Source organism: Scleropages formosus, chromosome 10, assembly GCF_900964775.1.
Source record: "Scleropages formosus chromosome 10, fSclFor1.1, whole genome shotgun sequence".
Classification (NCBI taxonomy): domain Eukaryota; kingdom Metazoa; phylum Chordata; class Actinopteri; order Osteoglossiformes; family Osteoglossidae; genus Scleropages; species Scleropages formosus.
The window spans coordinates 19774446-19799598 of NC_041815.1; the positions used below are offsets into that span (position 1 = coordinate 19774446).

General features: G+C 45.8%; 2 protein-coding genes across 4 annotated transcripts in view; one reads left to right on the forward strand and one right to left on the reverse strand.

Moving 5' to 3' along the window:
* The window catches only part of dpf1 (double PHD fingers 1), a 33403-nt gene extending 26432 nt beyond the window's left edge, over positions 1 to 6971 (forward strand). For both annotated transcript variants that reach the window (XM_018742665.2, XM_018742666.2), the window contains 4 exons: positions 2926 to 3045; positions 3709 to 3821; positions 4984 to 5065; positions 5382 to 6971. In XM_018742665.2, coding sequence (XP_018598181.1) covers positions 2926 to 3045; positions 3709 to 3821; positions 4984 to 5065; positions 5382 to 5452 — 386 coding nt within the window. In that variant the 3' untranslated portion in view covers positions 5453 to 6971. The remainder of the gene's footprint in view (positions 1 to 2925; positions 3046 to 3708; positions 3822 to 4983; positions 5066 to 5381) is intronic.
* An 8391-nt stretch (positions 6972 to 15362) lies between these two features.
* LOC108928791 (TRPM8 channel-associated factor homolog) lies at positions 15363 to 24900 on the reverse strand. 2 transcript variants are annotated; one of them, XM_018742932.1, is made up of 8 exons: positions 24837 to 24900; positions 20080 to 20767; positions 18626 to 19617; positions 18424 to 18518; positions 18069 to 18282; positions 16903 to 17139; positions 16454 to 16791; positions 15363 to 16065 (listed from the first exon to the last, which is right to left on the reverse strand). In XM_018742932.1, exons 2-8 carry the CDS (start codon positions 20685 to 20687, stop codon positions 15823 to 15825), a joined length of 2727 nt encoding a protein of 908 aa, XP_018598448.1. In that variant the 5' UTR covers positions 20688 to 20767; positions 24837 to 24900; the 3' UTR covers positions 15363 to 15822. The 2 variants fall into 2 exon arrangements, with proteins under 2 accessions (XP_018598448.1, XP_018598447.1); XM_018742931.2 differs by lacking the exon at positions 24837 to 24900 and adding an exon at positions 22317 to 23744.
* Positions 24901 to 25153: the final 253 nt, after the last annotated feature.

The window sequence follows — 25153 nt, forward strand, 5'->3', positions numbered from 1 at the left end:
AGTATCAATGCCGCTTGCTTTCTGCAATGCTTGTGTTTCCCGATTCCGGTCGCAGCCGCCTTTGTCCGCTGAAGTCCGATCAGGTCATTTCCATTCTGCTCTTCTCAGAATTCATCTCGTAGTCTTCTTTCCAATGGCTTGCTATAGTACATCTCCAAAAAAAAGTGTGCGTGCATATATTTTGTATATATGTATAGAAAACCCCTGCAGTGCTCTGTTGTTCACCATTTATAATTAGCTGGCATTTCATGTAAAAGGTTAGAGACTTTGTATCTGTGTATATGATGAATGAGGGATATTTGTTCTGTATTGTGTGTAAGATGGTGCTTCGGGGGCCACTGTACATTAGTACCACGGACAGCGCCTGTCTGTTAGTCGGGACCAGAGGGCTGGTTTTTTTTTTTTTTTTTTTTTTTTTTTATTTCTTCAGGGATTATACAGCAGCCCTCTGGAGAAAAACAATCCTCCCAGCACAACCCCCCCCCCCTCGCTCTCCCATCCCCCCTGGCCGTCACCATCCAGGGAGAGTGGGATTAATAACCACTTCAGAGTGGCCCCGAGCTTTCCAAATCGCAAACCAGACCAGTGCTGATTACTGTACCGCACAGGACTCTGCCGCAAAGCTTGTGTGTGTGTGTGTGTGTGTGTGTGTCAGTGGGGTGGGCAATTTGGTGTGAGGCTGCTTTTCCTGTGTGTTTCTGGGTAGGTGTACATGGGTCTGACAGAGCTGTCTATGTTTCTGCATTTGTGTGTAGGTGGATATTTATTCATGTGTTTTGTTTTGCAATGTTAAGGAATCCATTTGAACAGGCATTTGCACATGCAGTCTAACTCAATAAACTGAGCATGTTTACTTCATAGGGTGTGTACACTATAAAATTGGGAAAAAGTAAGAAGAAAAAAAAGAAGTTCACATTCCCTTTTACCCATAATGCAGCGAGTCACGCCTTGCAGCTGTCTACCCCTCGAGGCCCGGCTCATCTGTCTCCCCGCGCCTGTCTGCGAGGCTCCCTCTGCCGCTGTGATAATATTTAAGTGGCCTGGGGGTGTCCCGGCGGAGCTCGCGGTTCCCGTCCTGCCGCACGCTTTGCCGGCTGAGCGGAAACAGGAGAGTCCCGGGCTGCGGCCCTCCGTGGGGTGGCGTCGCTTTGCTTTTGCAAAACAAACATATGGGCCGGGGAAAGCCCCGTGCGGCAGGGACTCCGTCTCCAGGCTAGGTTGCCTCTGGCGTCACTCTGCTCTCTCTGCCTCACTCTCGATTTTTCTCCCCCCTCTCGCATCCTCCGTCTTGGCATACGTATCTCTCCTTCTCACGCGCACTCTTCATGCCTGTTTGTTGGCGCCCGGCGGCTGGGGAGCCGTAGCTGTTGCTAGCGGCGGGTCGGGCTGCCGAGCGCCACTGGAACAAGGTGCAGCTAATGACTTCCGTGTTCTGTTCCAGCCTTCGGTGGGAACGTACTAATACGGGTGCTTCCTGACACGGAATCGCCAAGTACGTAGTAAGGGTACAGTAAATATTGAAGTGAGGGTCACTGTTTTATTTATAGTGAACAAGGTGGAATGAATATTTACGCATATAAAAAAACTCAACACCCCCAACACAAATACCTCCAGCGTACAGCTCCGGACTTGCTCTCTGTGAAGCAACTTTTCACATCCTCACAATGTGCCGCAAAACCCCTCCCTGCCTGCTGATTCTATAACCTAATCACAATTCACGACACAAATAAACATTGAAACGTTTAAACATGACTGGACCGTGGTAAAAATTCTTAGATTCGTAGGTCATGTTGTTCAGTAAAGGTAAGGAAGTTCATTCTTTACTTATCTTTACGTTACTTCGTTTAGCTGATGCTTTTCTCCTAAGTGATGTACAATTATTTACAAATTTATAAATTTTTTTAAAAATGTATTAATTTTATTAATAAATTTTATTTATTAAATTTGTTTTTTTTTTAATTTGTAATTTTTACTGGAGAAATTTTTTAGGGTTACGACAAGTAACTTATGACAAATGTAACTTACAACAACCTGGACTTATTGTAGCCATCCTGGTAATTGTTTTTTTTTTTGGGTCCCAGCATTTGGTCATGGTATCGAACAACAGCCACTCTATCTGCCGTACGATAACATCGACCGGCCGTGCAGCCGCGGGGCACCATATTTCTTATTGTTTGGGTCTCAGTCTGTGTTTGGGTGTCTTGCAGCAATTGCACTTTCTTTACAAAACTTCCAGCTTGTGGTTCCCCTCAAGTTACGTTTCATTTAGAATGGATAGCAAGTGAAAAAGCGAGTGTTCTGGTGGTGCTGAAACGAAGACACGAAAGACAGATTTAGAATGATTTAGTACAACTCAAAAATGTAACACTGCACTGCGTTTATATTCTACATTAGAATCGATTTAATGTGAATCTGTGAAATTAGTGAAAAAATATGACAAAGCATTATGGTGCAATGTAACGTTCACTCGTGTTAATTGTTTAATGTTTTTATGGCTCTTATAGTACAATATAAAGGAATTTGAGACTCATGACAGGGTCGTCAGAACATGTGCGTGAAGTCCTTGGTCTTTGTAATACTTCCATACAAACTTAGACTGTGACAAATAAGTTGTGTCTGAACAAGGATAATAATATTGCTCATGTCAGGGACACCTCTGTGTCTTTATGTCTCGTCCGTCGATTCTGCCTTTCACCACAATTCCCGCTATTGTTAAACTACAGGTGTATTTGGAGAAAGGAAAAAGTGACAAGAAAAAGACTATTTTTTGGCATTTCTGTCAAGCCAATAGCTGGCCCAGCTATGCCATGCCTGAGGGTCCGTATGGAGGAATACCAGTGTGTGTCTATAGACAAGTGATGTCCTGCCCCACAGCAAAGGAATTCCTCCAGTCTTTATGAGTTCCCCGCTGTCCTTCTACTTCAGCCAAGAAGGCCCCTGACGGATCAGTCATCCCCAATGGATACTGCGACTTCTGCCTGGGCGGTTCCAAGAAGACAGGATGTCCTGAGGACCTCATCTCCTGTGCAGACTGTGGGCGGTCAGGTATGGTACTGGGGCGGGTACGAATGTTCAGGGTAGGAGGCAGCCAGGAGTTGGGGGGGGTGGCAGTGGTCCAGAGTGGCCCATTACAGCCTCTCAACAGGGAGGAGACTTCATGATGGGTCGGTTGAAGAGGAGGTTGAAGTCAGACCCGGAAGGGAGAACACTGGTAATAAATAGTGTTTCCTGTGTCTGTTGAAGCTCATGTGCCTTGTCTCAAGCTCATGTCCCTTAGAGCTACAGGGCTAGTCCTGACTGGGCATGTGCATTTGGGTGGGGGTGAGGGCTAAGGAGGTGGGGGTGGGGTGATGCTGGCTCACATCCCAGCTATAGTGGAATACATAATTCAGACTGAGCAGATTTATTGAATATGTTATCAAGGATGAATCAAGAAGAATTGAGTTAGCTGTAGAATGGAATAGAGCTGTGCATGGGCTCAGAGAGTTGCCAGCCATAAGTCCTCAATCAGTATTAGCATCAGTAATAATCAGAGTAGTAAAAATAATATGGTGATAAGTGTGGTCCATGAGATTGCTGATAATGACCATGGTTGCAGTGATGGTTAGGATAACAGAGGTTGTGGATAACATAATTATGATGATGATGATGATGATGATGGGTGTGTCGTTCCTCGTTTAGGGTGAATGTTTCTTTCTCTGTTCTCAGGGCATCCGTCATGCCTGCAGTTCACAGTCAACATGACGGCGGCTGTACGGACCTACCGCTGGCAGTGCATCGAGTGCAAGTCTTGCAGCCTTTGTGGCACCTCGGAGAATGACGTGAGCGCCCAGAGCCATCATCCATGCCTACTTTGCCTCATCTGTCCTCCTTTACTTCACCTACTCACCATTTCTCCAACGTGGCACTTTCCCCCAAAGTTCATTTCTCAGTAAAACTCCCTTCTGCCTTTCCCAATAATTCACTATAGTAAGGCACTAATGGCAGGTCGGTTCCGTACTGCTTTTTCTCTGATGACCCCGTTGCTGCCCGGTCTAATGTACTCGAATATGGTTGTCAGAAAACCCTGTACTTTACCATGTTTGACCATTTCTTTCTTCAGTTACTACCTAGCCAACTGTACCTAATGATGGTCATCTGCAACCATGTATATTTGTATTTACATTTATTTATTTAGCAGACAGTTTTCTCCAGAGCGATGTACAGCTCAGAGTAAGTAAGCAGAGTAAGCAAAAGTGCATTTTAGCAACACATGGAGTAATGCAGATATATGCCTGCAGTTCTCTGAGTTTAGGTCATTGGTCCAATACCACTGTTTTAGTTGCATAAATTACATGAATAACCGCATATAGAATGAATGGGAATTCATTTTTTACATGCAATATTTCACCTCTCCTACCATCTGCCACTGCCTAGTCTACTGTACATAACTATGGTCATTAGTCACCCTTATAGCTTACAATATTTGATTCCAGACTACTTTCAGCCACTATCCAATGTCCTGTACCAAGCTATGATCATCAGAGATCACTGTAGCCTGCAATATTCCACTCATCCTCAAAACCAATGCAACCCAATCCATGTGCTTTCAGGTTGCTGGATTGCCTGCCCAGCACACTGATGTTTCATGTCTTTTAGCGTTTAATAAATGGATCAGACACTAAAGTTAAGATGCCTGAATAGCATTTTAATTCAAGGCTCTTTTTAATTCGCAAAGCAGATGGAATGAGACCCATTTGACTGTTAATGACAGAGTTCAGTGTGTTCTGCCGAATGAAGTACAGAGCAATTCACCAAGGGAACTCGCTGCTGTTTTGTCATTCGAGTCCTAGCTCTGTGGAGTGCTCCTTACAGAAAGCCTTCTGGGAAAGTGAAACTTCTTCAAGGCCACGGCCCCTCAGTCGACCCACAACCGATTCGATAAAAGACATCGTCGGTGACGTTTTTCATCTGGCGTCTGCTTGCGTGTCTCCATTTCTGCAGGACCAGCTGCTGTTCTGCGATGATTGTGACAGAGGATACCACATGTATTGCCTGAGCCCCCCCATGGCCGAGCCCCCGGAAGGTAGGGATCATCTGCTTTCGAGCAAAGGGCGGAGCTTAAATCAGGGTTCTGAGCTCTGGTTGATTTGATACAAATAAAGGGAAGAAATGTTGTAATAGTGGATTGCTTAAGTCATACAGTGACGTGGACTGCAATCAAATAGTTTAATTAAATGCGAGTATGAATAAGTCCAAGCTCTATAAATAATGATGGCAGAGTAGCGGTGGATGAGGATAATGTGGATGTTTTATTAAGCTCTGCTCTCTGTTAGTCAGCTATTGATCTGCCCCTATACCAGAGAGGTCAGATTTGTTTGTTTCTCTGGTCGGTCTTCCAGGAAGCTGGAGTTGCCATCTGTGTCTGCGGCAGTTGAAAGAGAAGGCTTCAGCCTACATCACCCTGACCTAAGCCACGCCCAGCACCCCACCCACTCCACCTGGTCCCACCCGCCACACCTGCTCAGGCTCCGTCTCCGTCTCCAGCCACTGCCCTTGTTCAACGAATGGAACTCCTCCGTGTTCGCACAGGTCTCCTCCTGAGCAGAACGACAGTACCGCTCAGCGCGTGCCCCCATGCTAATATCATAGAAGGCACTGCTTTAAAGGTGCCCCCTCAAACAGGCACTCCGTTCTTTCACCCGTGCTCAGCTTCAGCGGCAATGTGGAGAGCACCTTCTCACCGCGATTCTCACTGCGATTCATTAACAACGAGCCAAACGAGCCCGGTACAGACGCTTGCCTGCCCCCTGCACTCCATTAACGAACTGCCGTTTAACACCAGGCGCACAAGGGCACTCGAGCGGGTCTTACCAGGCAGAGTGTCCTCAAGCTGTGCTCTGAAGGGCTACATCTACTCCCGTGTTAGTTCTCTTTGAGATGGGGGGCCGTGCTCCTCGTACCGGCCGGGTGCAGGGGCAGACGCCGAACCGAGCTGTGTGGAGGGCAGGGTCGCGTCGAGTGTTTACGGCCGGCACTGGTGACTGTGAGGCCGGATCACAGCCGCCTGCTCCCTCATAGCGGCGAGGGGGTGGAGGGTGGGGAAACGAAGGCAAAGACTGCGCGGCAAACTGTGGGCGTGCGCAGAGGAAATGTAGGAGAGCATAAAAAGGCAGTCTGAGTTCTCGCTCGAAATAATGAAATCCACAGCGTTCAGAGTGGGCGCACGCAGTCACCAGTGCCGACCAGTCAGAACGGGCACTTCCTTCTGTAGGCCTGTCACTCAGATCCTGGTACGTGGGGTTTGACAGCAGACTAAAGCAACAGAGATACACCCTACAAGCTGGGTGAGCTTCTGTGACCGACTTCTACATCAAGCAGAGTATTACATACTGTATTTTACGCCTTGTTTTGAAAAAGCCAATATCGGATTGCTGTGACTTGAAGGGGACTTAATATGCTTCAGTTCGTTTGTGCGTATGCGAAAGTGTGTACATATACACGTGTGAACAATGCAGATTTTTATCTATTGGGCCTTGTTTTAAAAACAGCCCATACAGTTTTTAATTTTGTTTTCTTTGCATGGTGTTAGGTGTTATTAAAACAAAAGACATTTTATGGAGAAAAGAAGAGGGAAAAAAAGCACACTTTATTTGCAATAACGTGTTTGTAACTTGCTCCAGAGAAGTTTAAAAATCTCTGAGTGCATTCTTAAATCTTTGTGGAAAAAAGAGAGGTCGTAGTCATACAGGTGCTTTGTGGGAATTCGGGGCTGGGAGGGGCGGGAGGGCTTCCGAAATAATCCGAATTTTAGAAATGACGTCATTTGTTTTTATTCTGTTTATTTAACAGTGCCGTCACAACGGATTTAATTCTTTTGTCAGCCAGATCGAAGTTTAAGCCAGCTTGTGCAGTTTTCCTTCCAAGATAACTTGAAGGAAGACAACTTTTTGCTATAAAAAAAGCAAAAAAAAAAAAAAATGTACCGATAATAACAGTAGAATGAGCTCACTGCTATCTGTCAGGCTGCTTTGTGTGCTAGGACATGTAATTAAAATGTGCTATATAAAGAAGTCAACTGAAGCCAGAAGAGTATTTTTGGGGGAGCCAGCATGTGTTTACAAGCTTGCACTGAAACAAGTCTGTTTTTAACCCAAAGCCCAATCGTTTCGATGACCTTTCTGAAAGGACTGTCCTCCATCTCCCGTGTTTTGTGCCATCCAAAGAGGTGACTCACATGTAGTTGATATGCCCCTTTTTGGGCTTTCTTTAGCTTTGCTGAGGGATGAGCAAGAGGGATGTAAACGTGTTGTTTCGTGCTGGAAAGGACAACAATTTTTAAAAAAGTCATTTTTGAACTGGGACCGAATTGGAGTTGAACACCGAGACCAGAATTGTCTTTAGAAAAACAAAACTGGATGGGAACCCTTAGGCCTGGGGCATCATGACACTTTGCTGTCCTTCATGCTGTGCTGCTCCCCAGTCTCGGTGTCATCTGATGGATGAGATTCCACTTCCCAGCAACTGCCATCATTCCAGAAACATCCGAACCAGCACGTCTAGGCAACTTGTAACATTGACGCATCCCCGCCACATACGTCACTAACTGCTGTACGGACCGAGAGCAGCAGCCTTTGCTGCTTACGTGTTACGTCCCAGTGTGAACGTTCTGATCTTCTCTGCTTCTCTCTTAGATTTACTGAGATTGTCTGGGGTGGGTTTGGGGGCGGGGGGTGGGTCTGGGGGTGGGGTGGGGTCTGGGAGTGTACTTCCATGGGTGTGTTTGCTTTTGTGCGTACCTTTCAGACCTGTGCAAAAAAGGTTATGGGTGAGATCGAGTAGTTTTGCCTGCATCTCTGTCAGCAAGTCATGCTTGCAGATCCATTAATAAGGTTTAATGCTGTTAGCCTTGTTTCTGTGAAATACGTTTTGAAGCTCTTCTCTGGAAACACGCAACAGGGAGGGGTAGATTTCCATCCTTACCGTGGGTTACGTAAATGTGTCCCTGCCCCCCAACCCCTGCTACTGATCCCCAGTTAACTTGTACAATCCTTGAAGTGCCATCAGTAGGCTATGCGGTAGATCCATAGACACCTGCATGAAAGGTCTCGTTGCCATGACTTGCGGCAGTAGGACACATCACAGACAAGGCAAGCACTAACCAAGGCGTAAAACATCTGTAAGGCTGATCCCATATCATCCCCGGATCTGCCTCGAACGACCCGTGAGAGCCAAAGAATTTCTCTAGAGGGAAATGCCGTGTTTTCCTCTTGACGATGCCCATTTTAAGCTATTCTCTGAGAGCTGGAGTCGTTTGTCTTTCCGACAGGGAATTCTCAAACCAGCACTTACTGTTCATGTTGTGTGGATAAGAAGTCTCGCTCAATATGCTTTTTTGTTTTACTTGTTAATATGAATGTTGATAATGAGATTCTAATGGGTGGAGTCGGGGGGGGGAGTACTGAATGGGAGAGTAGCGGGGGGAGGTGGGGATCAGGCGGAACAGGATGCTGCGTGCGTGAGCTCATTGCAGCGGTTCTGTTTGATTGGCACAGCTTGGAAACGTGGATCTCTCCCTGTTGTTCTAGCACATCATTCCGTCTCTCCTGTAATACAATCAGGACTCTTTCTTTTTTTTTTTTCTTTTTTTTTTTTTTTACCCCAGCTCTCTCCTTCTTTTCAGATTTTAGTCCGGTGGGTCACGGCGAGCTGATGGAGCAGCATGGGCTGGGGGATCTGTGGGGGGGTGGGGGGGTGGGGTGGTGGCGGCATCTTGGCGAATGTGCCCGGTCCTCAGCAAAAGCGAGGATTGTCTTCTTGTAAATTATCGTGCTGTGATATCTTGCTTGCACTTTTGAGAAAAAAAAAAAAAAAGAATTCCTGTGTGTGAGCGTGTGTGAATTTTACTTTCTTGTAACTGTTTGTTGGAAAATTGGAAAATTGGAAAAAAGTGAATTTGTTTGTATTCTGCCTGGGGGATCAAATCTCCTGCCTTGTTTTTGTTGGACTTACTTTTGTTTCTCCTATCTGGGAATGCTTTGAAATGACAACTGCAAATGAATAAATTGTCATCATCATCATCCTGATCATCATCATCATCATCATCATCCTTTGTAAATCCATTTAGTCTTTTGATCTAATATTCGATTTTTTTCAATTGATACTTTCTCCTGTTCTTTTTTTGCAGCCCTTCCATTTCAAAGCAAGAAATAAAAGTTGTTACTCCTGTGCAGTCTGAGGTTATGTCTATGGGTGGAGTAGGTCCACACTCTGCTCCGCCGGACTGTATGCTGCTTGGGGACAGTAGCGGCAACTAGGTGAAAGAGAGTCATTTCCCAGGTTTACACTGACGCAATACCACCGCAGGAAGAGCGTCTAAAGCACCAGGTGTCATGGTGCTTAAGAACACAAGCCTGTGCCATTTCATTTACTCTCATTTCATTTGCTCTCCCCAGTCTGAAGAAAGCCTCGTTGTGACCTTGACGTGCATTAGAAATGATTTAATCAAATCTTAGAAATGGTACAACTTTGCCCTCGGTTCGAAAGCTAGATAATTAAAAACCGTTGTAGCTAATTGGGGGAAAAGCCACAAAAATTTATTGGAGACAGTTTGCTGTATGTGGGCCTTCCTGTGCAGTGCAGAATGAATCTTTATTAGCCCACACATTTGGGGGTTTGGGCACTGGGCTGGTGGCAGCTGGCAGGAAGAGCCCTGGCTCTGCTTTGCTGCCAGCCACCATGGGAGCTGGCACAGAGATGGCATCTCCAGCCCTGGCAAAGCCCAGACAGCGCCCCTGAGCTCTGACCAGGAATCCTGTCCAGCTTTTCACACCCAGGGCTGGGTTAGCTGATCCTGCATCAGTGCTCGAGGATCGCCATCTGCCTGGGAGCACCAGCTGGCCTACGCTTCCTGACCCTACTCTGATGCCTGCCCTGTATAGCCAGAGGAGCGGTGGCTCGTTGAGGAGATGATAGGACTCCCTCCTACGGTCAAACAGGTCAGTGTTTTTGCAGGCAACCAATGCTGGCACGAGCGCACTCTGTCTGGAAGTGAACTAGAAGAGTAACCCTTTGCAGAAGCGATGATCCAGGACTGTTGATCCTCTTTCAAAAGCAGACAGAAGGAGAGTATTGAACCCATCTCCGAGAGGGCCCAGGAATTTGGTGCGGATTGTTTGGACGCACATCAGCTGATACACAGCAGCATCTTATAATACGGAAGACCTTTACGTGTAACGCAAACAATAACAACATCGATAACAACAAAATCGCACTTGAATGTAAGTGCGCAGCATTGTTTGGACAACAGGTACTTTAGTCTTCCATTAGAGTTCCATTGCGAGTCCATGGAGAGATGCTTAAAGGGTCTCGAGCGAGTGACCTAATGCAGACGGCCCTGCAGTTCTTCACGCCGTGATGCATCGGTTCCGTACAGTATCTCCCCTCTCACTCTAGGTGCATTTTAAGCGGTACAGTGAAAATGCAGTTACAGAAAGGGCACCCTACCCCTCCTCGCACACATAACAATCCACTCCCCTGGGATACAGACATCTTGCCCCCCCCAACCCTGCTGCAGCCCCAACCCCCAAACCCCTATCACACATACCCACCTCCCTTTTGGGTTCATTACCCTTACCCTGCTGCCCCTTCTCCCACAGCATGAAAGGGGCGGGTGGGGAGGTGGATGATTGGAGACTCCCAGCCAATTACCACTTCTCCCAGACGGGCTTAGACTGCCCAGCATCCAGCCAATCGGAGTGAAGCTGCGCATAGCTGGGCCGGAGGTGGTTGCCATGGTAATGGGGCTGTTTGTGTGTCAGGGGATGCCACCGTGATGGATTACGGTAATGGACTTTGGGATGCTGGGTGGGGTGGGGGTGCACCGAATATCATAAATAAATACATTAGGAAATATATGAATAAATCTGAAATGCATGATGTTTGGGAGGCTGAGCAGAGATACAGAAAGTGAACAGCCTGAAGTCTCGGATTCAGACAGGGCCCTTTGTGCCAAGGTGACTAGCCGACCCTCTTCAGCTCCAAAATCTGCCCTTGAGAAACACAGATTCTGGTCTAACCCTGTAGTCCGTGGGCTTCTGCTTGTACCCCCAGCAGCTACGCTGAGTCCATGGCCACATTTCGCCATCAGGCCCCGCCGCCATCCTGGTTTTACGTTTGTGCCGGAAACGCGGCCTTGTTCGGTTAGAATGATCCTGTAGCTCTGCGGTCCCCGGGGTGCACGTCCAATTTTAGAGACCCCCCCACTGCCTCACTCCCCCAGCACATTTGGTGAAATTGAGTAATTTATCACACATTTAGTAGGATGAATCACACTGCACGACTGTTTCACATCCATTCTACTGCCAATAAAGCTGCAACGCTATGACACCTGGCTGCCGCATGTGGCGAGTATTTCTTTTCAGGCTGTGGAAACAAAAGCCCAGAGACGGGTTTAGTCCAGCCCGTACCCAGTCCGTAGTGAACCGCGGTGCCCAGATCAGTCACCTCGGAGATCTACGCATTTCGTTTCGCGCAGGCTTTTAATGCCTTCGAAATTAATGCCTTGCAACTAAAGGTGAAAATTTATTCTCCGTGACTCACTTCTGGCAAAAAAGTGTGGAGAAAATCAGACAAACCAGGGATCGCACCTCTTTTCGTACGAGCGCCGTCAGTGTAGTATTCATTTTTATCACCGTTGTATTTTTATCTTCCTGCGCCTATTTTCTGCCGTAAAGTTAAAGACAGATGCAACATATGGTCCCCGTCAGGAAACGTGCTAGACGAGCCCTTCAAATCCACACGCCCTTCGCGAGCGTGATCTGAGATTTGGTTCTGAGCAAAAAATACGGAGGAGGCGTGCGTCTCCGAAGCATTGTGGGTAATAGAGTGACCCTCGGCCGCATGGTACGGTGCGGCAGAAAAGACGACGGCTCTCCCAGCGTGTTACTGTGGCTCTGCTGCAGCGTCTCTTTTCTGGGTTTTCCTCAAACACCACCTTCTGCAGAACCAACAAATGCAAACAGTGAAACGTGACAGACACTCATTGTCATTCACAGCGGTGCGCTCACGCTGGACGGAGCAGGAGGCCCTGACTTTTAGGAAAGGTCAGCTATTTCGAGGACGGTTTTCCAGCCGAAAATAAACGAGTGAGATATACCCACAGTTTTTGCAGAATTTAAATGCAATGCCATGCTTGCCTGAGTAATTTCTTCATCAAGGGAAGGAGATGTGCAGTCTCTGGAACTGGACTCAGCGGCACAAATACCTAATCAACTGGTCCATCTAGTGGCTCTTTCTGGAATAGCATGAGTTAAAAAAAAGAATGAAGGAGGAGCCCAGTCTGAAAATCTGTCGCCACATCTGTACTTGAATTACTGTATGTATACCGTAGCCCTAGCAGAGGTTTCAGCTTCATGTTCCTCGTAGTCATTTGTGGAAAAAATGCGAAAGACTACCGAAATTGGGCTGAAAATGCGTGGCGAGGTGCGCCGTGTCTCTGCGTGATGATCACGGCTATCCCATGGCTGCCCAAAGAGCGCGCGGCGATCGAAGTAGCGTGGCTCACAAGTATGTCAGTGCATCGTTTCGGGAGTACGAGCGGCCCGGAGACGACGCCACAGGATCTGTGCCTTTCTCGAGATCGGATATGTGTACGTCACCTGCTGTCCCTTGCCAGTCTCTGCTTGAAGTCCTTGTGAACCAGCAGATTCACAAGGACGTAAGAATATAAGTTACCACTCGGACGAAAGGACAACGGTCCGAATCGATTGTTGCTCTATGTAATTCAGCGCGGTCACCGCTGCTGCCCTGTCACCGGTGGACAAGCGGTTTTGGGGACATCCCCAATATCCCGCCTATAGCCACATGATGGAGAAGCGCTGATGTGTGAGATAGGCTTAAAGAGATTCTGCTAAATGGCAAAAATTCTGCGTGTTCCCACTATATCTCCACCCGTCCCATGTTCATCTGCTGAACCGCAGTTGGAGCCTTTGGATGTTTCCAGGTACAAGGTAATAACAAGGGCTTGAGGTGCAGTGAAGGAGTAAGTAAGAAGTGCTATCAGCAGGAATATGTTCTCATTATTGTGTTGCCAAAGTGATGCTTTTATATAAAACAACTTATAATCTGATGCATTTATGCAGGTGGGTATGGAGCTGGAGCAATTCTGGTGCTTTTAAGGTGCAACAGCAGCTCATTCCAAAGACCTGGTTGGACAACCCTGAGGATACAAGCGAGTATCCTTAACCACAGTACGACTCTCTGACGTATGATGCATGTTCTGCATTTCCTTGTTAGTCATGTCTTCATCGGTACTTCGTCATGCCTTAGACACATTGACAGCTTCTCCATATGGTGCACAGGAAATCCTGTCATCTCACTCAGGCTCAACCCAAGATTTAAATAAATGTAATGGAAAGGGGAATGAAGACTAAATAACGTTCCCGATAATTTGAACAAAGACACGGTTGGAAGATCTTTTCACTTTTGCACCCTAGGCGTTAATTCTAATTTGTCAGATGTTTTTTTTTTTTTTGTAAACTCGTATGTATTTAGAGATAAACAACTATTACTTTATCATACAAAAGAATATACAGAGATTAATGCTCAGATGATGTTTCTGAATAGGCCAGATGTTAGAAGTGATTCTAAGAAGCGGCATGTGCTGGGGACCTCCTGGGGCCTGTAGGATTTGCACACTACATCACATGAGCTGTACAGCTGCCTTTTGAGAAGCCCTTTTATAGTCTCACTGTGCCAATACAAGGGCAGGTACTCAAGCCAGAGTGAACCTCTCTATGAGGCCTACACCTCAGTCTTGGTACCCTCCCTAAAGGAACCACAGCTCTTCTGTTAGCACCGTTCCTGCATTTGTTTCCAAGCCGTTTTTCCCCCTTTATTGCCAAACGGATTTTGGATATTATGATTAAATCTAATTTTAAGTGAGCATTTATTTAGGAGGCTGACTAGAGAGAGAGCAGCAGGGCTTTTCAGTATTAAGGCTCCATTATTTAGACTTACAATAGGTTTGGTCATGCAATAACTTGAATTTATTTCTCTGTATTTGTAATTTTGTTTTGTAACTCATTGTGGCTAGCTTTTGAAAGTTTGCTTCAGGCTTTATTTACAGTATTTATTAACAATGCAACACCGTAGTATTATCAAAGTTAATTTGCTTAATCTGTTTAGTTTTGTGAGTCTTAATGCTTTTGCCAGTCATCTTAGTTCTCATCCTCTCACAAGCGTATGGTGTCACCTTTGCTATGATCAGGATGGCATTTCAAAGCTCCAGGCTCAGTCTGACCTTCTGTCAGTCTCAGCTCACTGACCTCTTCAATACCTAGTGTTGTAGCCCCACATGCAGATGGATGAAATACCTTCTGCTTACAAGAATAACTAGAGTTCTTTTCCAAGAACAAAATTAGATAAGCAAGCATCTCAGAGCATCATTACTGGAAATCAGACAACTGATTTAAACAAAATGGGTCTGTTGATTGCCCTCAAAAATGCAAGAACAGGAGCAACCACCCCACGCACACAGAGGTTACAACTCACCTTCTGCAGTACAGCAATACAGCAGTGAGAAAAGCTCTGGCTAGTGATATTTGGTCCATTTGCATGGAATGAAATGCCACGTGTGTCAAATTAATCTTATCTAGGAAATATGTATATTCTATATAATCTTCATAAATACAGTATCAATCAAAAGTGCAAGTACACCTATGCATAATGGACAACACTGATGGGATGAACTGAGTTAAAAGTAAAGCCACCCATAGGTGCCCAACAAAAATTCCTGTAGAGGAGCTGGGGAAAGATGTCTGCATATTTCCTGACTTGTTAATGTGAATTAAATTTAGTTTCCAGCAAGTGTGTTCAAACTTTTGACTAGTATAGTGCATTTAACAAAATAAAAATGAACAAAGAAACACTAGAAGAAACCAATACTCTGACAGTTGCGACAAAAGCAGCAAAGAAAAGGACAAGGACAAAAGGACGGTTTTTTTCAGCGCACCGGGAAACGGTACCTGGGATAGAATGAGCTAGAACAGAAGAACACAAACAAAAACTCATAAAAGGCTTAACAGTCCAGTAACCATCAGTCTTCAATGGCTGCACTGGGCTCGTTTCCATTACTGAGCCCGCATGCGGGTGTAGCTGTCACTCAAAGAGAGGGGGTGTGGCCTAGTCTGCTGGATGATCCAAAGGCCTATTGTGCAAACATCATGTAGGATTTGGAAAATAGGAAAAAGAAAATGGTTTATGTCATTTTAATAACATATCACGAGACTATTGAATGTGTGATATTAAAGAAAGGGGCAAGAGTGCAAGCACTGAATGCAATGATATTACACAACAATCTTGCTTTCTGCTGTTTGGAAAGAGTGTCTGCACAATACTTGTCTTTTACACTTGCAAAGTCATCTCTTCCATGTCTAGTGATGCAAATACACGTATAGAGGAAAAGGCGTGAAACGTATTGTAGAATGGTTATATAATTACAAATGATAACCCCTGGGGTCCTTCATGCTCATGTTTATTCATATATTTTCCTTTGGAAAACAAAATTTTTTTTACGCATAAAGAGTTCTGCTGTCTTATCAGAAACTTAGTGGTAATACATGAGTAATATTTTCCTTTTCAAGTGACACATATGCTTTCCAAGGGCACTCTTAAGACATGATTAGAAACAGAAGACGATAGAAAGCACTGGCAAGACCACCCAACTGATTCGCTGACCCAGTAGATCAGACCCTTGGCTTCTTCTTTAACACCTGACCCCTGCTTTATCCCTGTACTTTGGCTGAAGAGTCACGCCTCTGGTTCCATCTTCTAGCATCAGCCTCAGGCGTACTGGGCCATGGGGTGATTGCTCCATTCCGGTAGGCCAGCCAGTTTCTCTTCCAGGTCGGGTCTGATGGGCCAACCCCAGCTTTTGAAGAAGGGCGCCAGGTTCTTGCCAACGACTTTGGAGAAGGTCTCGGCATACAGGTTCATCTTGCCGTCCCTGTCACCGGGGACGTTGTTCATTTCATGGTAGGCAGCAAAAACCTTCTTGAAGGCATCCCAGCCAAATTCCTCCTGGAGCTGGTGTACACAGAGAAAAAAAAAAAAGGCAAATTTATGTCTGATGACACACCGGTGTCCTTCACTGCAAATATATATTGTTGGGTATCCCTTATATTTTAAACATACAGACCACAGTGTCTAGGAATTTCCTGCTTTAACAACTCTTCTTGAACAGAATGTACAATCTCACAGTACAGAGTGATGCATGCCAAGATTCAAGTGTCCAAATCAGAAACCCTCACATCTTCAAGTGGTTAAATGTCATTGTAACTCATCAATCTTTAATGAGCTCCATGTAGGTTTCTAGCATATTACCCTTGTCTTTTTGTACCTCAGTCTGAAGGTCACCCATACAGTACAGGTACAATTGCTACATCTCATCTCTTCAACACATCAGCTTCCTCACCTGCATGTATGTCTCCAGGGCCGTCCACATCTCCCAGCTACCCAGCTGCTTCCCTTCATTCACATACTGCTGCAGCCTCTCTTTCCTGTTATCTGGCATGATAGCCTCATGGGCCTTGTGTCGTGGTATTTTCAGCAGCTCCTCATGCACGTAGATTGACCACAGGTTGCAGGTGCACTCAGTTGTGTGAGGGGGGAACTCCCAGACGCTCCGCTGCTGGTTGTGGCCTAACTCATGTATGGCGCCCCAGATGCCACCGTTGCGAATGTCCTTGACGTTCAGCAGCTCAGGGGCTGTGTAAGAGTGTATCATGATGGGGTACCCTGCGTGCATGAACCCTGGTGAACGAACAGTCGATTGCACTGGTCAGCCGTCAAGGTAAATATCACTCGGGTGTAGCAAAGGTGCAATTGGTAACGGGGGTGATGGAGGTGGACGTGGACACTTGCCGTGCGATATCTGTACGTCGCCCACCAAGCGCTCCTTGCGTGGGAACTTAGGAATGACAGCCAGATCAGCAATAGATCTCATGATTTCATTCCACAGGGATGCCACTTCGTCGGGCCTGTCTAGGTTTCGGACCATTTTGGACTTCACTGTGAGAATGACATTTTCAAACTCCAACTCTGCCCAGGGGGCTGGGGCATCTCGCAAGCCGCCCACCCATTCCTCCACCGTGGTCTTGCCTGTCAAAGTCATAAGGAAATTCCAGTGAGGACCATCACAGGATGGGGTTTCATCCTAACTGCTGAATAAATACATAAATAAATTTCACTCTCCTACAGTTGGCCAAGCATCTAAAAGTACAACACAATGAACTGCTCATACTCACACCTGAAACCACAAGATTTCTGTTAGGCCGATAACACACCAGTGTAACGCAGTAGTTATGTGCATTTCCTTTGAAGTAGTTTAATGCAAAAGTGTAAAAAAAAAAAATAGCATCAATGTAAATACACACACACATTTTCAGAACCGCTCGTCCCTTACAGGGTCACGGGGAACCGGAGCCTACCCGGCAACACAGGGCGTAAGGCCGGAGGGGGAAGGGGACACACCCAGGACGGGACGCCAGTCCGCCGCAAGGCACCCCAAGCGGGACTCGAACCCCAGACCCACCGGAGAGCAGGACTGCGGTCCAACCATCAATGTAAATATAAATGTGCTTATTTCAGAGCGCACAATGTTGGGGGGGTATTAGTCTCACCAACACGTTTCAGTAATTCATTACCGTTTATCCTAATTGTTAAAGCCAAATTGAAGAAAATGAAAATGAATGAATGAATGAATGAATGAATGAATATCACTAAAGCAAGCTGACAACAGGTTCTGAAACTCTGCTGTTTTTCTTACAATTCCTGCACAAACAAATACTTGGATTTCCTCCAAAGGGCCTTAAGGGCAAGTGTACACATTTGCCACAGGGTGGAGCAGTTTGATTGGAGAGTGACAGCCTGCTGCTGACATGTCCCTTCCTGATAATAGACAATTACAAGTGATCAGAACAACTGGGGACATTATGCACATTAATATTTATTGCTTTTGTCTAAAAAAAAAAAAACAAAAAAATACATCTCCAAGGCTCTTTTCTGGTGCTGCGATGCAAGTGTCTTACCAAACTTGTAGTAAGGGGCCTTAACAGCCCACTGGACAACAATTTCCAGATCCCCCGCGCTGCTGTTTGGCGGGGCCACCAGGTAGAGGAGGCCGCCCCACAGATTGGACACCAGCATCATCTCCGAGTCGACGGGGAAGCTTTCGTGCACCACCGGTGCCCTCTTCAGCTGGCCCAAATTGCCGATGTTGTCTGTCTGGCATCCAACTTGGACCTGGAGCAGTCACATCAGTGTGAGGAAGCTCAGGTCATTGCAGTGCAAAAATATGAAACTGTCTCCACACGAAGGCAAGAGAAGTGAGAGGTTGTGTGTGATATGTGGCATGAGCACGTTATCAAAGTGCAAACTGCTTACTGCCCAGCCTTTCCCGACAATCTGGGGAGGAACCGAAATATAAGTCCTCATTCCTGGAGTGAGATACAGGCCAGTGCTCTTCCACTCTCCCATACCTGAAACAAAGGGACAAACTGGTACAGAAGTGTCCTGCAGCTCCAAAGTGACACGTACTCTTGGACTGTGCCACTGGCTGGCTTCGAATATGAGACCCCGTTCGTACCTGCAGCATTGCCATCAATGCAAACTTTGGTGTTCGCAACCACTGGAAACCTGGGCTCATTTTGGATGATGTAAGGCACAATTTCGTCTGGATTGGGGGACACCTTGTAAAGTTGGGAGCCCACATTGAGGAGCAGATGGTCCTTAGCGTCCTCCACAGGAGACTTTGAGCCCACCTGAGGCACCCCAGCTTGCTTCACCACGTCAGTGAGCACAGACAAAATGGAGGTGTAGGAAGGGCAGTCGTGGGCCTGCATGTGCAGATAGGTGGCGCAGTCGTGACCCAGCCGCTTCAGACGTTCTTCCTCGTGCTGTTCAAGGGGCCTTCCGCAGGTCACATGGTCTGCAAAGCGGTGCAGCATGTGACGGAAGTGGTAGATTTCCGAGCTGGCTTTATCGGGCTTCAGGGCCTTGTACAGGCCTGAGCTCAAGGTGCTTCCCAAGATGCTGAGGCCCATTTTGTTCAGTATGCGATTGCCCGGGTACTCGGTCAGTGCCTGTTGGCCCACGTGGCATTGAGCCCAGTACCAGGCGTGACCGGCGATGAGTAGGCCCCCACCCTCAGCCACAAACTCCTGAATTCTGGCACAGTTCTCATCACTGTAGGAGGTGCAGACAAAGACACTTAACCCCTCCCTGATGTTGGTCTTCTCACAGGGCAAGCCGGACTGGCTGAGCAAGGAATATGCCCCGTCGAGATGAGGTTGGATGCCGACGCACCCCTTGCGGCCTTCGTCAAGCCAGTGCAAGGCGTTGATCAAGAAGCGGGACAGCTCCTGGCGGCCCAGAAAGCCCTCGTGAGTACCGACGACGATACGGCCCTGGCCATAGTAGGCCCCGGCGAAAAAGGCTCTGGCGTCATCGGTGGTGGCAATGGGGAAAGCCAGGGGTCCGTGAACCAGGATCTCTGAGGGAATGGCACCTCCTTGAATATTGAATTCAGTCACCCCCTCCAGAAGTTCCTCCAGGTCCTCCTTGAAGTCCTTTCCAATCCTAGAACAGGAAAATATGGTCTGAAACCCACATAAAAGAAGCCTCATTTTGTACATCAGCAGCAACACAAAATATTCTCTGCAAAATTACACCTGTTCAATCCTTGTTCAAATTAAAGCAGAGGAGTTGTTGGGTTAAACTTTCTTCTCTAATTTAAAGGTGTTAAGTGGATGTGGTAACAGAGAACACCATAACACCAGAGTGACTGTGTCTATGTGTCAGTGGCCTGGAATGTGCTAGCATGTAACCTGGAGCATACGCCACCTTATGCACTACACTTACAAGAATGTACTCTGGATCAGGAGTATCCTGACTCGAAAAAAGAGATAACTGAAAACAGGCAAGCAGATCCAAGCATTATGATCCCTTTGTGGTGCCTTTGCCATACGCTGAGAAATTCCCTCCCCACCCTCATGCCTTCAACTCTTCACCCGGTTGGATGCATACAGCCCCAGCACTTACGACACTGCGAGCCAGCTGGAGGGAATTTGCCTGGGGATGGGGAACACACCCAGCTCCCCCTGGTGCTCTGAAAAGTAGATCCCAGCCACACCGCATACTTTGTTTCCTGGGAAACCTTTGAGGGCACTCCTCTTTGGGTGCTGCTGGGCCCAATGCCATGCCTGCCCAACCACAAGCAGACTTCCTCCCTCCTTCAGGAAGCTCACCAAATCCTGTGCCTTTGGGCCTACACCGTAGGCATCGGTGACATAGACCCCCAGGCCTTTGTGGAACTCGCCGACCTCTGCTTGGAGGCCAGGACAAAGGTTGTTGGCCACATCCTTGCAGGACTGGTGGATGCCCACTGTGGACTCCCCTGGGGGTTTTAGCCAGGCGAGTGTGTTCTTCACCAGATTGGGGAAGGCAGTGAGGCAGCCCTCATGGCCCATCGCAACAAGATGCCCCTCACCATAGCTGGAGGCAGCCATCAGAACCTGGCCACGGGGATTCATGACCAAAGGGAAGGCATGGTCTCCAATTAGCACTAAGTCACTGGGTATCATGGGTCCACGGAAGTCCAGTTCGTTGATGCCTTCCATGAGTTTTGCGTAAGCTGCCTCACGGGCCATGCTGCTTAGAAGGGCGGTACGGTCGATCAGAGGCTAAAGGATTTACCACTTGTTTTATGTGGATACTGTCACTGGGACCGCTGTGGAATGAAAGAGGACCGTTTAGCCAACATACAACAGGACAAATGATTGCACTATTAAAAATCCGACGCACATAACTGTCACAGCATTCAAAAAAATGTCCAGTCACATCTGAACCTGTGGTTTATAGAAAAGGGGAATCACCACAGCAAGGAACTTCTGCAGCCTGATTATAAATGCAAGAAAATGCTAGCATATTATAAATTAATATAATTAAAGGATGTATAAAATGGAACTGTGCAAAATCCTATAATGGTTATTACCAAGAACATTTTTAGGCAAAATAAGCAAATGGTACAATAATAACCCACATAAAAGTGATACAAAAATGACCGTGTTAAGACAGTATTAAATACACAAACACCCAAATTTCAGTCTTTTGACACATTTTTTCTGTTATTACAAAGGTGTAACAATGAGTACGCAGAAGCGATGACAATACACTACACACTTTGCGTTTACTAACGTGAGGTGTTTAATGTTGACTCCTGTCTATACCCAGACAGACTGAACAAATTTGAAATGGGTGTGCCGCCGGGTTTCACCCATTAACCACCTTGAACACAAACACAAACAGAATCTCCATAATTACACTCTGGAACCATGAGAGAATCGTAGACGGGGAAGAGGGATTAGTCATGTGAAAGAGAGCAGGAACACAAGGGTGGAGGACTGCACAGCTCACACAAAGCAGTGTATTTCCCCTTTTCTGAGTGAGGCAGGGACAGAACTGAGACAGAAAGAGCAGTCAGCAGTTGCAACATCAGCGAATAGGTGTGTGTGAGACTAATAATAAGGGGAGGTACTTATGAACCAGAATAACTGAATTGTATGCAGATCAACACCATAGCAAATCCTTTGTCATGTCAGAGAATTATGAACAAAAGCATCACCTCAGACTATTTTTTAAGAGCCACGTACGCTGCCTTACACTCGTCGCTCAACAGATTAGCTTCAGATCACCTCGTACTAACTTGACAGTCTTTCAAATAAATTCTTCCTCACCCTTGCAAGACATCACTCAGTGCAATGTTACTCCTTTAAAGCACACACGTCTTCCAGTAATTTTTCTTTGTTTTATAAATCAGTTTTTCCATTATCAGAGAAAATGAGAGTGCAGTAATTTTTTTTTTTCCTATGGAGCTATTTACTTCGTAGCATCTCCTTTCTCTTTCACATACTGCTCCATTGTTCTCCCTGACAATGTAAAACATGGTTCAAGGGCATGGTGGCCCACCAGAATATTTCTAAGAAAATGTAATATCCCTCATCTGTAAAACCTAAATGAATAGTTATTACACTCTTTTCAAACACCAAAAACAAGTATGTTCAGTGTTTCAGGACCTTAACTTCGGTCCTACAATGTGACCTGTACATGATACATATAAAATGCATACAATGCTTCAGTATAAAAAACAAATAAAGCATATTTACACAACAGTCCAGGTGGTGCTGCAGTAGAAGCACAGGCGAAAACCTTTGTGCTGAACAACAAGCTGTCACAAAATGACCGTCAGTCTTCTTTAACGCAGCTAAAGGATGCCTTACCTCAGAGTTTTGAAGTTTATGTGTGATTCTTTAGTTTGAACAGACCACAGAAAGCGAAACACACACACATAACTGCGGCTGTGTGCGAGGCAGTATTTGTACTTCTGTCGCTCTGTATGACGTCACAAACCTGATTTTCCTGTAGTGGGAATGGCAGTCATTTGAGCTAAAAGCACATTTTATGGATTGCGCAGCACAAATTTTCATATTCATTTCATTCAAAATTCTCAAACATTTACATTTTATTCGCACTTAGAAATCCTGTACTGCACACAGTGCTGTGCTCCAGCTGATGTAACGCTTGTTTATTTTACATGCCAGCTGTTTTTTAAAACTGAGATACTAAATTTAGCTAATGTCATAAACCTGGAGAATAACTAGGATTTACTTACATGCAAACCATTCATTTAAAAGATTTTAAAATAAGTATGTTAATTTTTTCACTGTGGAGCCACTGCTGAGTATTTTCCCTGCTTTGAAGCCAGTTCAAAATTTGCTTTGTATCCAAGAGCTACTGGGAAAGTAATTTTGCAGGACTTAATATACGCATGATAAACATAGGTATTCGGTGCGAATCGTTAGTATCAGGCCCGGAGCCCATTCAGTGATCCACTTCAGGAGTCTGAACCATGGCTCCTCTCCACAACAGCTGCCCATGGTGTTTGTGGTACTGCAGCGTCACACATTGCTGGACGCCTCTGCCTTGGGACCTCCCCGCTCTGACTCACTAGGCTAGTTAGTCAGCCTGCTGGAAGGTGGAGGTGGTTTGTTTTTTCTTTATCCTACCTGGACGAAGCAGACTGGCCGATCTAAAGAGCTTCTCAGACCGCAGCGGGCACAGACCCCCGATACGTCTCTGGAATCCTCGCACACACTGCTGTGAGGAACACAGTTTGGCCCTTGGCTCCTTATATGAGATAACATTTCTTTCTATTTAGATGACATAAAATAACAGTTTAATAGCCAGGTATGTTTGGAAATACTGTCTTTGCGCTGTTGTTTTGTTTCTTGTTGTTTATACCCCTCTACTGCACCCCCCTGGTACTTCCCACTGCCAATGGACATTACTGTAGGAAGAGAGAAGTGCAGCACAAGAACATCATTATGTTCATCGAGTACACATAATTAAACTTGAAACTTGGACTCGAACTTGACACGGTGGTAACGGGACAATATTAAAGTCAAAAAGTAATACAGATGCTCCTCGACTTACGATGGTAAGCTGGCGATAGGCATTCAGTAAAAACCGTACTTTGAATTTTGATTTTTTTTTCCCCCGTGCAAACAATATGCGGAGCGATACTCTCTCGCAGTGCTGGACAGCGGCAGCGATCCGCATTTCCCACTTGCCACACGGTCGCTGTACAGATACAACGTAGATACGGGGGGTGTTTTGTGCATCCATAATGTCACAGAAACGTCCATCTGTGTCTCCTGCTACTGGTGGGAAGAAGAAGAGGAGGGAAATTACTCTTAACTTAAGGAGAAACTCAAGATAGTTGCCCAGCATGAAGGAGACAAGCCCGTAATGGCCATCGCACGTATGCTAGGCTGATCTTCCGTAGGTTAGATGTATTAAATGCATTTTTGACTTACGATATTTTTGACCTACGATGGGTTCACACAATCAGTGTAACGGGGACCATCTGTACAGCATTTTGGGCAATGCTGACAGTAGGGGAAACACAGTAAGGCAAGAATTTTGTGGAAAGAAGAGATTTATTTTGTTCGGTTTGGCTTTTTGTTGGCATAGTGGCCAGAGAACATGATGAAAACAATTTGAGAGAAAGACAGACAGAAGTCCAGTAACGGTACTGCTTTTTTTTTTTTACCATCACTGCCCCCAACTGCACTCCCTCCCAAGTTCTGTACTCACTACTGCTACATAGTCAGGTATTCAAAAAAAACAACAACTTTTCAGATTAAAAAAGAGAGAAAGAAAGAAATATTAATTTATGGCTTAGTTTAAAAATTAAAATGTCCCCCCTTCCTTCAGCTGTTATATATGATGAAAACAATTTGCTACAAGACAAGACTTTGAAGTTGCTCCAGTCCAGTATGAACTGAACTTGGCCAAGTATTTACCTGATGAACACAATTCAGTTTGCTTACCGATGCAAATACGTTCAAACAAATGTAAATTTGTACAATTAGGTGTGCGATGCTGTCTGTTTAAATCATGAATATAGTGCCAACAACATCAGTCGATATTTGCGTGACACCAAACCGTTTTCTTTTAGCAGGCAAACACTAGGTCGGTCCTGTGCCTTCACGTAATAATTATTCTTGTTGTTCAACAAATCATGTTGTTTCTTTAAGTATAGTTTTGTAAGTACTCATGGAGAACGTCGTTACAGACAGACGAACAAAATTATCATAATACTGACAAGGACAACTTAATTTAAAAGCCAAATAAGGTTCACTGCGGCTACAAAGACGGTCTAGTCGATAGATATAATATGACCCCAAAAGCCACGGAAAGTCTCGTAGGCCGCTGTACAGCATTACAACACGACTTACAGCAATCCACGCTTCCCTGTTTATCCTGCTCGTTTCCCGTCCCTGAAGGCAGTCGTTGTACCAGGTGCTTAGCATCTGATCTCGGATCAGTCAACTTTCCTCAATACGTCATTAAAAATTTAAAATTCCATACCGTTCTCATACAGGAACTGATCCAGAATCAGTCATCTGATTCTCCTCTAAATCCAGTATCAAGTTTCAACTGACACACACACAGATCACATTGGTACTGATCCTGAATCAGCCTTTTAACTTTGCCATAAGTAGAGGTGAATTGAAATAATTACGTCAAGCGTTTGGCATCTGATCCTGGATCA

Coding starts and splice junctions, on each gene's coding strand:
- LOC108928791 (XM_018742932.1), bottom strand. CDS start 20,687: ATGGCCCGTGAGGCAGCTTACGCAAAACTCATGGAAGGCATCAACGAA. Junction 18,519..18,625: donor CATTGATGGCAATGCTGCAG/GTACGAACGGGG, acceptor CCTTTGTTTCAG/GTATGGGAGAGTGGAAGAGC. Junction 16,066..16,453: donor CCCTGGAGACATACATGCAG/GTGAGGAAGCTG, acceptor TGTGTACACCAG/CTCCAGGAGGAATTTGGCTG.